Source organism: Carcharodon carcharias, chromosome 38, assembly GCF_017639515.1.
Source record: "Carcharodon carcharias isolate sCarCar2 chromosome 38, sCarCar2.pri, whole genome shotgun sequence".
Lineage (NCBI taxonomy): Eukaryota > Metazoa > Chordata > Chondrichthyes > Lamniformes > Lamnidae > Carcharodon > Carcharodon carcharias.
In genome coordinates this window covers 2623478-2636731 of record NC_054504.1, presented here as the reverse complement: position 1 = coordinate 2636731, position 13254 = coordinate 2623478, and the positions used below count along the sequence as shown (strand labels likewise).

Sequence of the window (13254 nt, the reverse complement as noted above, 5' to 3'; positions counted from 1 at the left end):
TGTCCCCTTTCCTCACAGGGCCTGCTGCAACCTGGGGCCTGGTCAGCCTGGGGCCTGCCTCCTGTCCCCTTTCCCCACAGGGCCTGGTCAGCCTGCGGCCTGGTCAGCCTGAGGCCTGTCCCTTGTCCCCTTTCCCCACAGGGCCTGGTCAGCCTGCGGCCTGGTCAGCCTGAGGCCTGTCCCTTGTCCCCTTTCCTCACAGGGCCTGGTCAGCCTGAGGCCTGTCCCTTGTCCCCTTTCCTCACAGGGCCTGTCTGGGGCCTGGTCAGCCTGAGGCCTGCCTCCTGTCCCCTTTCCCCACAGGGCCTGGTCAGCCTGGGCCTGTCCCTTGTCCCCTTTCCTCACAGGGCCTGTCTGGGGCCTGGTCAGCCTGAGGCCTGCCTCCTGTCCCCTTTCCCCACAGGGCCTGGTCAGCCTGAGGCTTGCCTCCTGTCCCCTTTCCCCACAGGACCTGTCTGGGGCCTGGTCAGCCTGAGGCCTGCCTCCTGTCCCCTTTCCCCACAGGGCCTGGTCAGCCTGGGGCCTGGTCAGCCTGAGGCCTGTCCCTTGTCCCCTTTCCTCACAGGGACTGGTCAGCCTGGGGCCTGCCTCCTGCCCCCTCGCCCCACTGGGCCTGCTGCAGCCTGGGGCCTGGTCAGCCTGGGGCCTGTCCCTTGTCCCCTTTCCTCACAGGGCCTGTCTGGGGCCTGGTCAGCCTGGGGCCTGCCTCCTGTCCCCTTTCCCCACAGGGCCTGGTCAGCCTGAGGCCTGGTCAGCCTGAGGCCTGTCCCTTGTCCCCTTTCCCCACAGGGCCTGTCTGGGACCTGGTCAGCCTGAGGCCTGCCTCCTGTCCCCTTTCCCCATAGGGACTGGTCAGCCTGGGCCTGTCCCTTGTCCCCTTTCCCCACAGGGCCTGCTGCAGCCTGGGGCCTGGCCTTGTTTCTATCTGTTCACAGGGATGTGGGTGTCACGGGCAAGGCCGGCACTTATTGCCCATCCCTAATTGTGCCCCCCCACCCCCCCGGTGATCCGCCATCTTCACTACGACGGCGTCTCGCTGGGACAGTTAGGGGTCGAACCGCAGGGCGGCGGGGTCTGGAGTCACATGTAGGCCGGACGGGGTAAGGATGGCCGAATTCCTTCCCCAGGCCGATCCGGACTATCCGGTTGGTTCATGGTCACTGGGGATGGGTCTCCATTTTGGGTTTATTTAATGAAGGGGAGTTTAAATTCTGCCCAATGCCCAGTGCAGTTTCTGGAACACTCACTCACTCACCTACCCACTCACTCACTCACTCACTCACCTACCCACTCACACTCACTCACTCACCTACCCACTCACTCACTCACTCACCTACCCACTCACACCTACCCACTCACTCACTCACTCAACTACCCACTCACTCACTCACCTACCCACTCACTCACTCACTCAACTACCCACTCACTCACTCACCTACCCACTCACTCACTCACTCACTCACTCACCTACCCACTCACTCACTCACTCCTCACCTACCCACTCACTCACTCACTCACCTACCCACTCACTCACTCACTCAACTACCCACTCACTCACTCACCTACCCACTCACTCACTCACTCACCTACCCACTCACTCACTCACTCACCTACCCACTCACTCACTCACCTACCCACACACTCACTCACCTACCCACTCACTCACACCTACCCACTCACTCACCTACCCACTCACTCACTCACCTACCCACTCACTCACTCACTCACCTACCCACTCACTCACTCACTCACTCAACTACCCACTCACTCACCTACCCACTCACTCACTCATTCACTCACCTACCCACTCACTCACCTACCCACTCACTCACCTACCCACTCACTCACTCACTCACCTACCCACTCACTCACTCACTCACCTACCCACTCACTCACCTACCCACTCACTCACTCACCTACCCACTCACTCACCTACCCACTCACTTACTCACCTACCCACTCACTCACTCACTCACCTACCCACTCACTCACCTACCCACTCACTCACTCACCCACCCACTCACTCACTCACCTACCCACTCTCTCATTCACTCACCTACCCACTCACTCACCTACCCACTCACTCACCTACCCACTCACTCATTCACTTACCTACCCACTCACTCATTCACTCACCTACCCACTCACTCACTCACTCACCTACCCACTCTCACTCACTCACTCACCTACCCACTCACTCACTCACCTACCCACTCACTCACTCACTCACCTACCCACTCACTCACCTACCCACTCACTCACTCTCACCTACCCACTCACTCACCTACCCACTCACTCACTCACCTACCCACCCACCTACCCACTCACCCACTCACTCACTCACCTACCCACTCACTCTCACCTACCCACTCACTCACCTACCCACTCACACCTACCCACTCACTCACTCACCTACCTACCCCCTCACCCACTCACTCACCCACATACCCACTCACTCACCTACCCACCCACCTACCCACTCACTCACTCACCCACTCACTCACCCACCTACCCACTCACTTACCCACCTACCCACTCACTCACTCATTCACCCACCTACCCACTTGCCCATTCACTCACCTACCCACTCACTTACCCACCTACCCCCTCACCCACTCACTCACCCACCTACCCCCTCGCCCACTCACTCACCCACCTACCCACTCACTCACTCACCCACCCACCTACCCACTCACTCACTCACCCACCTACCCACCTACCCAATCACTCACACCCACCTACCCACTCACTCACTCACCCACCTACCCACTCGCCCACTCACTCACCTACCCACTCACACCCACCTACCCCCTCGCCCACTCACTCACCCACCTACCCCCTCGCCCACTCACACCCACCTACCCACTCACTCACCCACCCACCTACCCACTCACTCACCCACCCACCTACCCACTCACTCACCCACCTACCCACTCGCCCACTCACCCACCTACCTCCTCGCCCACTCGCTCACCCACCTACCCACTCACCCACTCACTCACTCACCTACCCACTCACTCACCTACCCACTCACTCACTCATTCACTCACCTACCCACTCACTCACTCACCTACCCACTCACTCACTCACCTACCCACTCACTCACTCACTCACTCACTCACCTACCCACTCACACCTACCCGCTCACTCACTCACTCACTCACCTACCCACTCACTCACCTACCCACCCACCTACCCACTCACTCACTCACCTATCCACTCACTCACCCACCTACCCACTCACACTCACCTACCTACCCACTCACTCACCTACCCACTCACTCCCTCACTCACCTACCCACTCACTCACTCACCTACCCACTCACTCACTCACCTACCCACTCACTCACTCACCTACCCACTCACTCACCTACCCACTCATTCACTCACTCACCTACCCACTCATTCACTCACTCACCTACCCACTCACTCACCTACCCACTCACTCACCCACCCACTCACTCACTCACACCCACTCACTCACACCTACCCACTCACACTCACTCACTCACCTACCCACTCACTCACTCACCTACCCACTCACTCACTCACCTACCCACTCACTCACCTACCCACTCACTCACTCACTCACTCACCCACCCACCTACCCACTCACCCACTCACTCACTCACCTACCCACTCACCTACCCACTCACTCACCTACCCACTCACTCACCTACCCACTCACTCTCACTCACCTACCTAGCCACTCACTCACCTACCCACTCACACTCTCTCACTCACCTACCCACTCACTCACTCACCTACCCACTCACTCACTCACTCACCTACCCACTCACTCACTCATTCACCTACCCACTCACACCTACCCACTCACTCACCTACCCACTCACTCACCTACCCACTCACTCACCTACCCACTCACTCACTCACCTACCCACCCACCTACCCACTCACTCACTCACCCACCTACCCCCTCACCCACTCACTCACTCACTCACTCACCCACCTACCCACTCACGCACCTACCCACTCACACTCATTCACCCACCTACCCACTTGCCCATTCACTCACCTACCCACTCACTCACCCACCTACCCCCTTGCCCACTCACTCACCCACCTGCCCACTTGCCCACTCACACCCACCTACCCCCTCGCCCACTCACTCACCCACCTACCCACTCACTCACTCACCCACCCACCTACCCAATCACTCACACCCACCTACCCACTCACACTCACTCACCCACCTACCCACTCGCCCACACACTCGCCTACCCACTCACACCCACCTACCCCCTCGCCCACTCACTCACCCACCTACCCCCTCGCCCACTCACCCACCTACCCACTCACTCACTCACCCACCCACCTACCCACTCACTCACCCACCTACCCACTCGCCCACTCACCCACCTACCCCCTCGCCCACTCACTCGCCTACCCACTCACACCCACCTACCCCCTCGCCCACTCACTCACCCACCTACCCCCTCGCCCACTCACTCACCCACCTACCCACTCACTCACTCACTCACCCACCTACCCACTCACCCACTCACCCACCTACCCACTCACCCACTCACTCACCCACCTGCCCACTCGCTCACTCACCCACCTACCCACTCGCTCACTCACTCACCTACCCACTCGCTCACTCACTCACCTACCCACTCACTCACTCACTCACCCACCTACCCTGTCACTCACTCACTCACCTACCCACTCGCTCACTCACCCACCTACCCACTCGCTCACTCACTTACCCATCTACACCACTCACTCACACCCACCTACCCACTCGCCCACTCACCCACCTACCCCCTCGCCCACTCACTCACCCACCTACCCCCTCGCTCACTCACTCACCCACCTACCCCCTCGCCCACTCACTCACCCACCTACCCACTCACCCACTCACTCACCCATCTACCCACTCACTCATTCACCCACCTACCCACTCTCTCACTCACCTACCCACTCAATCACTCACCTACCCACTCACTCACCCACCTACCCTGTCACTCACTCACCTACCCACTCGCTCACTCACCCACCTACCCACTCGCCCACTCATTCACCCACCTACCCACTCGCTCACTCACTCACATACCCACCTACCCACTCGCTCACACACTCACCCACTCGCTCACTCACTCACTCACTCACCCACCTACCCACTCGCCCACTCACTCACCTACCCACTCGCTCACACACTCACACACACCCACTCGCTCACTCACCCACCTACCCACTCGCTCACTCACTCACTTACCCAACTACCCACTCACCCACTCGCTCACTCACCCACCCACCTACCCACCCAATCACTTACCTACCCACTCGCTCACTCACCCACCTACCCACTCGCTCACTCACCCACATGCCCACTCACTCACCCACCTACCCACTCACTCACCCACCTACCCACTCGCTCACTCACCCACCTAACCACTCGCCCACTCATTCACTCACCTACCCACTTGCTCACTCACCCACCTACCCACTTGCCCACTCACCCACCTACCCACTTGCTCACACACTCACTCACTCACCCACTCGCTCACTCACTCACTCACCCACCTACCTACTCGCCCACTCACCCACCTACCCACTCGCTCACTCACCCACCTACCCACTCGCTCACTCACCCACTCACCCGCCTACACACTTGCTCACACACTCACTCACTCACCCACTCACTCACTCACCCACCTACCCACTCGCCCACTCGCCCACTCACCCACCTACCCACTCACCTACTTAGTCACTCATTCACCCACCTACACACTCACCTACTTACTCCCTCACTCACACCCACCTACCCACTCACCTACTTACTCCCTCAATCTCACCCACCTACCCACTCACCTACTTAGTCACTCACACCCACCTACCCACTCACCTACTTACTCCCTCAATCTCACCCACTGACCCACTCACCTACTTAGTCATTCACACCCACCTACACACTCACCTACTTACTCCCTCACTCACTCAGCCACCTACCCACTCACCTACTTAGTCACTCACACCCACCTACACACTCACCTACTTACTCCCTCAATCACTCACCCACCTACCCACTCACCTACTTACTCCCTCACTCACTCACCCACCTACCTACTCACCTACTTAGTCACTCATTCACCCACCTACACACTCACCTACTTACTCCCTCAATCTCACCCACCTACCCACTCACCTACTTAGTCACTCATTCACCCACCTACACACCTACTTACTCCCTCACTCACTCACCCACCTACCCACTCACCTACTTACTCCCTCACTCACTCACCCACCTACCCACTCACCTACTTAGTCACTCATTCACCCACCTACACACTCACCTACTTACTCCCTCACTCACTCACCCACCTGCCCACTCACCTACTTACTCCCTCACTCACTCACCCACCTACCCACTCACCTACTTAGTCACTCATTCACCCACCTACCCACTCACCTACTTACTCTGTCACTCACTCACTCATCCACCAACTCACTCACCTACTTACTCCCTCACCCCCTCACTCCCTCACTCACTCCGTCGCCCGCTCGCTCACCAGGGTGACAGTCTTTTTCCTGGGCTCGATCACCCTCAGTTTTTTGTCCTTACAGGAGGTCAGGAGTTTACTCCCGTTGATGTTCCAGCAGGCGCTGTAGATGATGTCAGGGTGCAGATTATCCATCACAATCACCTTCTCCGCTGTACTGACATTCCAGATAATAATCACGTTATCACAGCCTGAGGGGATTGCCGGAGTCAGGGGGAGCGGCAGAGGGGAGAGGGAGGGAGGGACAGAGGGAGGGAGGGAGGAGAGAGGGAGGCAGAGGGAGGAGAGAGGAAGGGAGGGAGCAGGGAGAAACAATAAGATGATTAATACACAATTTGTCACCACAGAGAGAGCAGGAAAATGCAGCGAGTAAACCCCCATCTTCCCCCCCAAACCCCCGTCTTCCCCCCCAAACCCCCGTCTCCCCCAAACCCCGTCTCCCCCCCCAAACCCCCATCTTCCCCCCCAAACCCCCGTCTCCCCCCCCAAACCCCCCCTTCCCTCCCCAAACCCCGTCTCCCCCAAACCCCGTCTCCCCCCAAACCCCTCTCCCCCCAAACCCCCATCTCCCCCCAAACCCCGTCTCCCCCCCAAACCCCGTCTCCCCCCCCAAACCCCGTCTCCCCCCAAACCCCCGTCTACCCCCCAAACGCCCGTCTCCCCCACCCAAACCCCGTCTTCCCCCCCCAAACCCCGTCTCCCCCCAACCACCCCCTCCCCCCCAAACCCCCGTCTCCCCCAAACCCCGTCTCCCCCCCAACCCCCGTCTCCCCCCCAAACCCCGTCTCCCCCCCAAACCCCCATCTTCCCCCCCAAACCCCCGTCTTCCCCCCCAAACCCCCGTCTCCCCCCCAAACCCCCGTCTCCCCCCAAACTGCGTCTCCCCCCAAACCCCCTCCCCCCCAAACCCCCGGCTCCCCCCCCAAACCCCCGTCTCCCCCCAAACCGCGTCTCCCCCCCAAACCCCCCTTCCCTCCCCAAACCCCCTTCTTCCCCCCCAAACCCCCATCTTCCCCCCCAAACCCCGTCTCCCCCCAAACCCCGTCTCCCCCCAAACCCCGTCTCCCCCCCAACCCCCGTCTCCCCCCCAAACCCCCATCTCCCCCCCAAACCCCCGTCTCACCCCCAACCCCCGTCTCCCCCAAAACCCCCTCTCCCCCCAAACCCCCACCTCCCCCCCCAAACCCCGTCTCCCCCCCCAAACCCCCATCTTCCCCCCCAAACCCCGTCTCCCCCCCAAACCCCCATCTCCCCCCAAACCCCCATTTCCCCCCCAAACCCCGTCTCCCCCCAAACCCCGTCTCCCCCCCAAACCCCCATCTTCCCCCCCAAACCCCGTCTCCCCCCCAAACCCCATCTCCCCCCCCAACCCCCATCTCCCCCCCAAACCCCGTCTCCCCCAAACCCCGTCTCCCCCCCAAACCCCCTCCCCACCAAACCCCCAAACCCCCCCTCCCCCCCAAACCCCCTCCCCCCCAAACCCCGTCTCCCCCCCAAACCCCCCCTTCCCTCCCCAAACCCCGTCTCCCCCCCAAACCCCGTCTCCCCCCCAAACCCCGTCTCCCCCCCAAACCCCCGTCTCCCCCCCAAACCCCCGTCTCCCCCCCAAACCCCGTCTCCCCCCCAAACCCCCTCTCCCCCCAAACCACCCCTTCCCTCCCCAAACCCCCGTCTCCCCCCCCAAACCCCCGTCTCCCCCCCCAAACCCCCATCTCCCCCCAACCCCCTCCCCCCAACCCCCATCACCCCCCAACCCCCTCTCCCCCAACCCCCTCTCCCCCCAACCCCCTCTCCCCCCCAAACCCCCGTCTCCCCCCCAAACCCCCGTCTCCCCCCCCAAACCCCGTCTCCCCCCCAAACCCCGTCTCCCCCCCAAACCCCGTCTCCCCCCCCAAACCCCGTCTCCCCCCCAAACCCCCGTCTCCCCCCCCAAACCCCGTCTCCCCCCAAACCCCCGTCTCCCCCCCAAACCCCCATCTCCCCCCCAAACCCCGTCTACCCCCCAAACCCCCGTCTCCCCCACCCAAACCCCCGTCTCCCCCCAACCCCCGTCTCCCCCCCCAAACCCCGTCTCCCCCCCAAACCCCCATCTTCCCCCCCAAACCCCGTCTCCCCCCCCCCAAACCCCCATCTCCCCCCCAAACCCCCGTCTCCCCCCCAAACCCCCGTCTCCCCCCCAAACCCCGTCTCCCCCCAAACCCCCTCCCCCCCAAACCCCGTCTCCCCCCCCAAACCCCCGTCTCCCCCCCCAAACCCCCGTCTCCCCCCCAAACCCCGTCTCCCCCCCAAACCCCGTCTCCCCCCCAAACCCCGTCTCCCCCCCCAAACCCCCGTCTCCCCCCCCAAACCCCGTCTCCCCCCAAACCCCCGTCTCCCCCCCAAACCCCCATCTCCCCCCCAAGCCCCATCTCCCCCCCAAACCCCGTCTACCCCCCAAACCCCCGTCTCCCCCACCCAAACCCCCGTCTCCCCCCCAAACCCCGTCTCCCCCCAAACCCCCTCCCCCCCAAACCTCGTCTCCCCCCAAACCCCGTCTCCCCCCCAACCCCCTTCTCCCCCCCCAACCCCCGTCTCCCCCCAACCCCCGTCTCCCCCCCAAACCCCGTCTCCCCCCCAAACCCCCATCTTCCCCCCCAAACCCCGTCTCCCCCCCCCAAACCCCCATCTCCCCCCCAAACCCCCGTCTCACCCCCTAACCCCCGTCTCCCCCCAAACCGTGTCTCCCCCCAAACCCCCTCCCCCCCCCAAACCCCCGGCTCCCCCCCCAAACCCCCGTCTCCCCCCCAAACCGCGTCTCCCCCCCAAACCCCCCTTCCCTCCCCAAACCCCCATCTCCCCCCCAAACCCCCGTCTCACCCCCAACCCCCGTCTCCCCCCAAACCGTGTCTCCCCCCAAACCCCCTCCCCCCCAAACCCCCGGCTCCCCCCCCAAACCCCCGGCTCCCCCCCAAACCCCCGTCTCCCCCCAAACCGCGTCTCCCCCCCAAACCCCCCTTCCCTCCCCCAAACCCCCGTCTCCCCCCCAAACCCCCGTCTCCCCCCCAAACCCCCGTCTCCCCCCCCAAACCCCCGTCTCCCCCCCCAAACCCCCGTCTCCCCCCCAAACCCCCCCTTCCCTCCCCAAACCCCCATCTTCCCCCCAAACCCCCGTCTTCCCCCAAACCCCCGTCTCCCCCCCAAACCCCGTCTTCCCCCCAAGCCCCATCTCCCCCCAAACCCCCGTCTCCCCCCCCAAGCCCCGTCTCCCCCCCAAACCCCCGTCTCCCCCCCCAAACCCCCGTCTCCCCCCCCAAACCCCCCCTTCCCTCCCCAAACCCCCGTCTCCCCCCCAAACCCCCGTCTCCCCCCCCAACCCCCCGTCTCCCCCCCCAACCCCCCGTCTCCCCCCCCAAACCCCCGTCTCCCCCCCAAACCCCCGTCTCCCCCCCAAACCCCCGTCTCCCTCCCCAAACCCCCATCTTCCCCCCAAACCCCGTCTCCCCCCCCAAACCCCCATCTCCCCCCCAAACCCCCGTCTCACCCCCAACCCCCGTCTCCCCCCAAAACCGTGTCTCCCCCCCAAACCCCCTCCCCCCCAAACCCCCGGCTCCCCCCCCAAACCCCCGTCTCCCCCCAAACCGCGTCTCCCCCCCAAACCCCCCTTCCCTCCCCAAAACCCCCATCTCCCCCCAAACCCCCGTCTCAACCCCCAACCCCGTCTCCCCCCAAACCGTGTCTCCCCCCAAACCCCCTCCCCCCCAAACCCCCGGCTCCCCCCCAAACCCCCGTCTCCCCCCAAACCGCGTCTCCCCCCCAAACCCCCTTCCCTCCCCCAAACCCCCGTCTCCCCCCCAAACCCCCGTCTCCCCCCCAAACCCCCGTCTCCCCCCCCCAAACCCCCGTCTCCCCCCCCAAACCCCCGTCTCCCCCCCAAACCCCCCCTTCCCTCCCCAAACCCCCATCTTCCCCCCAAACCCCCGTCTTCCCCCAAACCCCCGTCTCCCCCCAAACCCCGTCTTCCCCCCCAAGCCCCATCTCCCCCCAAACCCCCGTCTCCCCCCCCAAGCCCCGTCTCCCCCCCAAACCCCCGTCTCCCCCCCCTAAACCCCCGTCTCCCCCCCCAAACCCCCCCTTCCCTCCCCAAACCCCCGTCTCCCCCCCAAACCCCCGTCTCCCCCCCCAACCCCCCGTCTCCCCCCCCAACCCCCCGTCTCCCCCCCCAAACCCCCGTCTCCCCCCCAAACCCCCGTCTCCCCCCCAAACCCCCGTCTCCCTCCCCAAACCCCCGTCTCCCCCCCCAAACCCCCGTCTCCCCCCCAAACCCCCCCTCCCCCCCCAAACCCCCCCTCCCCCCAAACCCCCGTCTCCCCCCCAAACCCCCGTCTCCCCCCACAAACCCCGGTCTCCCCCCCAAACACCGCCTCCCCCCCCACCCCCCAGACTCTCCCAACTCTCCCCACAAAACCCCGTCTCGCCCCCCCCAACCCCGTCTGCCCCCACCCCACATCCCTGTCTCCCCCTACGACCCCAGTCTCCCTCCCTGCCCCCCACCCCGTCTCGCTCCCTACACCCCCGTCTCCCCCCAACGCCCACCTTCTCCCCCCTACCCCCACCCCCCCATCTCCCCCCAACACCCTCTGTCTCACCCCCCACCCCCACCCCCCCCACCAACACCGTCTCCACATTCTGCCCCCAGCTAGATACCCGGGGTCCTGCCCCGTTAAAACCCCCCCGTCCAATCCCCTCCCTCTGCCTGACCTGAAAGCCCCACCCCCCACTCCCACTCCGGCTCGGACCCCCGGGGGTGTCCGTTTGGGGTTGGGGGGGGCGGTCACTCACCGGCACTGAGCAGCACGTTGGAGGCAGTCGGGTGCCAGGAAAGAATGCCCACCCTCTTCGAGTGCCCCTCCAGGGTGACCAAGGGCTCAGTGATGGGTCGGGTCAACCCTCCTTCCGGAATCTCCCAGATCTGTCGGGGGCGGGAGGGGGAAGAGACATCGGTGAAAGGAGATACATCCACTCCCCCCCACCCCCCCCCAGACACCGCACTGTGGGAGGGTCAGTGCTGAGGGAGAGCCGCGCTGTCGGAGGGTCAGTGCTGAGGGAGAGCCGCACTGTCGGAGGGTCAGTGCTGAGGGAGCGCCGCACTGTCGGAGGGTCAGTGCTGAGGGAGAGCCGCACTGTCGGAGGGTCAGTGCTGAGGGAGAGCCGCACTGTGGGAGGGTTGGCGCTGAGGGAGAGCCGCACTGTCAGAGGGTCTGTGCTGAGGGAGCGCCGCACTGTAGGAGGGTCAGTACTGAGGGAGCGCCGCACTGTCGGAGGGTCAGTACTGAGGGAGCGCCGCACTGTCGGAGGATCAGTACTGAGGGAGAGCCGCACTGTCGGAGGGTCAGTACTGAGGGAGAGCCGCACTGTCGGAGGGTCAGTGCTGAGGGAGCGCCGCACTGTCGGAGGGTCAGTACTGAGGGAGCGCCGCACTGTCGGAGGGTCAGTGCTGAGGGAGAGCCGCACTGTCGGAGGGTCAGTACTGAGGGAGAGCCGCACTGTCGGAGGGTCAGTACTGAGGGAGAGCCGCACTGTCGGAGGGTCAGTGCTGAGGGAGGGAGAGGAAGAGGCTGCAGGGAAGTTCTCACCATGACAGTACAATCTTCTGATCCACTTGCGATGATGTGGTCATTGTGAGGGCACCACTCAATATCCAAGACAACTGCTGTGTGTCCACAAACCAGGGGCTGAGCCTTGTCGATCCGTCCACACTGAGAAAACAGAGACACAGGGTTAGATACAGTGTAAAGCTCCCTCTACACCGTCCCAATCAAACACTCCCAGGACAGGTACAGCACGGGGTTAGATACAGAGTAAATCTCCCTCTACACTGTCCCCATCAAACACTCCCAGGACAGGTACAGCACGGGGTTAGATACAGAGTAAAGGTCCCTCTGCACCGTCCCCATCAAACACTCCCAGGACAGGTACAGCACGGGGTTAGATACAGAGTAAATCTCTCTCTACACTGTCCCCATCAAACACTCCCAGGACAGGTACAGCACGGGGTTAGATACAGAGTAAAGGTCCCTCTGCACCGTCCCCATCAAACACTCCCAGGACAGGTACAGCACGGAGTTAGATACAGAGTAAATCTCCCTCTACACCGTCCCCATCAAACACTCCCAGGACAGGTACAGCACGGGGTTAGATACAGAGTAAATCTCCCTCTACACCGTCCCCTTCAAACACTCCCAGGACAGGTACAGCACGGGGTTAGATAGAGAGTAGAGCTCCCTGTGCCCTGTCCGTGTATGTTACGGTGATGTGGGTGTGGTACAGTTTACGAGCTGTGTGCAGGCAAGGACTGAGGAGAAACATCCGTTCCCGGCTAGCGCCTGGTGATTCAAAACTGTGGGTCGCAGTTGCTGAGGTTTCGAATGAGCAGGAAGTCCAGAGAGAGAGAGAGAGAGCGAGCGAGCGCACACATCTCTGCTCAACCCTCCTCCCCACCGCAGCCACACCCTAAGCCCTCCCGGCCTCCGACTTCCTCCTGTGGCCACGTGTCCGACAGCATCTCCGCGGCAGTGAGGCAGCCAGGAGGCGCTGTCGCGTCCGTGCACGGGGCTGGGGCCAGCTGCTGGAGAGAAGAAGTCGGGTGCGGTGATCGTCGGGGCGGGGGTGGGGTAGGTTTGCGAGGGGGAGGGGCAGAGCGCGCCCCCCCTCCCCCCAAAGGGCGTCGACCGAGCGCCAGGGGCCGGAAGAG

General features: G+C 63.2%; 1 protein-coding gene across 1 annotated transcript in view; it reads right to left on the bottom strand.

Annotated features, from left to right (window-relative positions):
- Positions 1–13254, bottom strand: part of LOC121273088 (coronin-1A-like) — a 51595-nt gene that overhangs the window by 16972 nt on the left and 21369 nt on the right. The window contains exons 3-5 of the mRNA XM_041180053.1: positions 12137–12259; positions 11343–11472; positions 6534–6715 (exon numbers count right to left, since the gene is read on the bottom strand). Of these exons, the coding sequence (XP_041035987.1) occupies positions 6534–6715; positions 11343–11472; positions 12137–12259 (435 nt within the window). The remainder of the gene's footprint in view (positions 1–6533; positions 6716–11342; positions 11473–12136; positions 12260–13254) is intronic.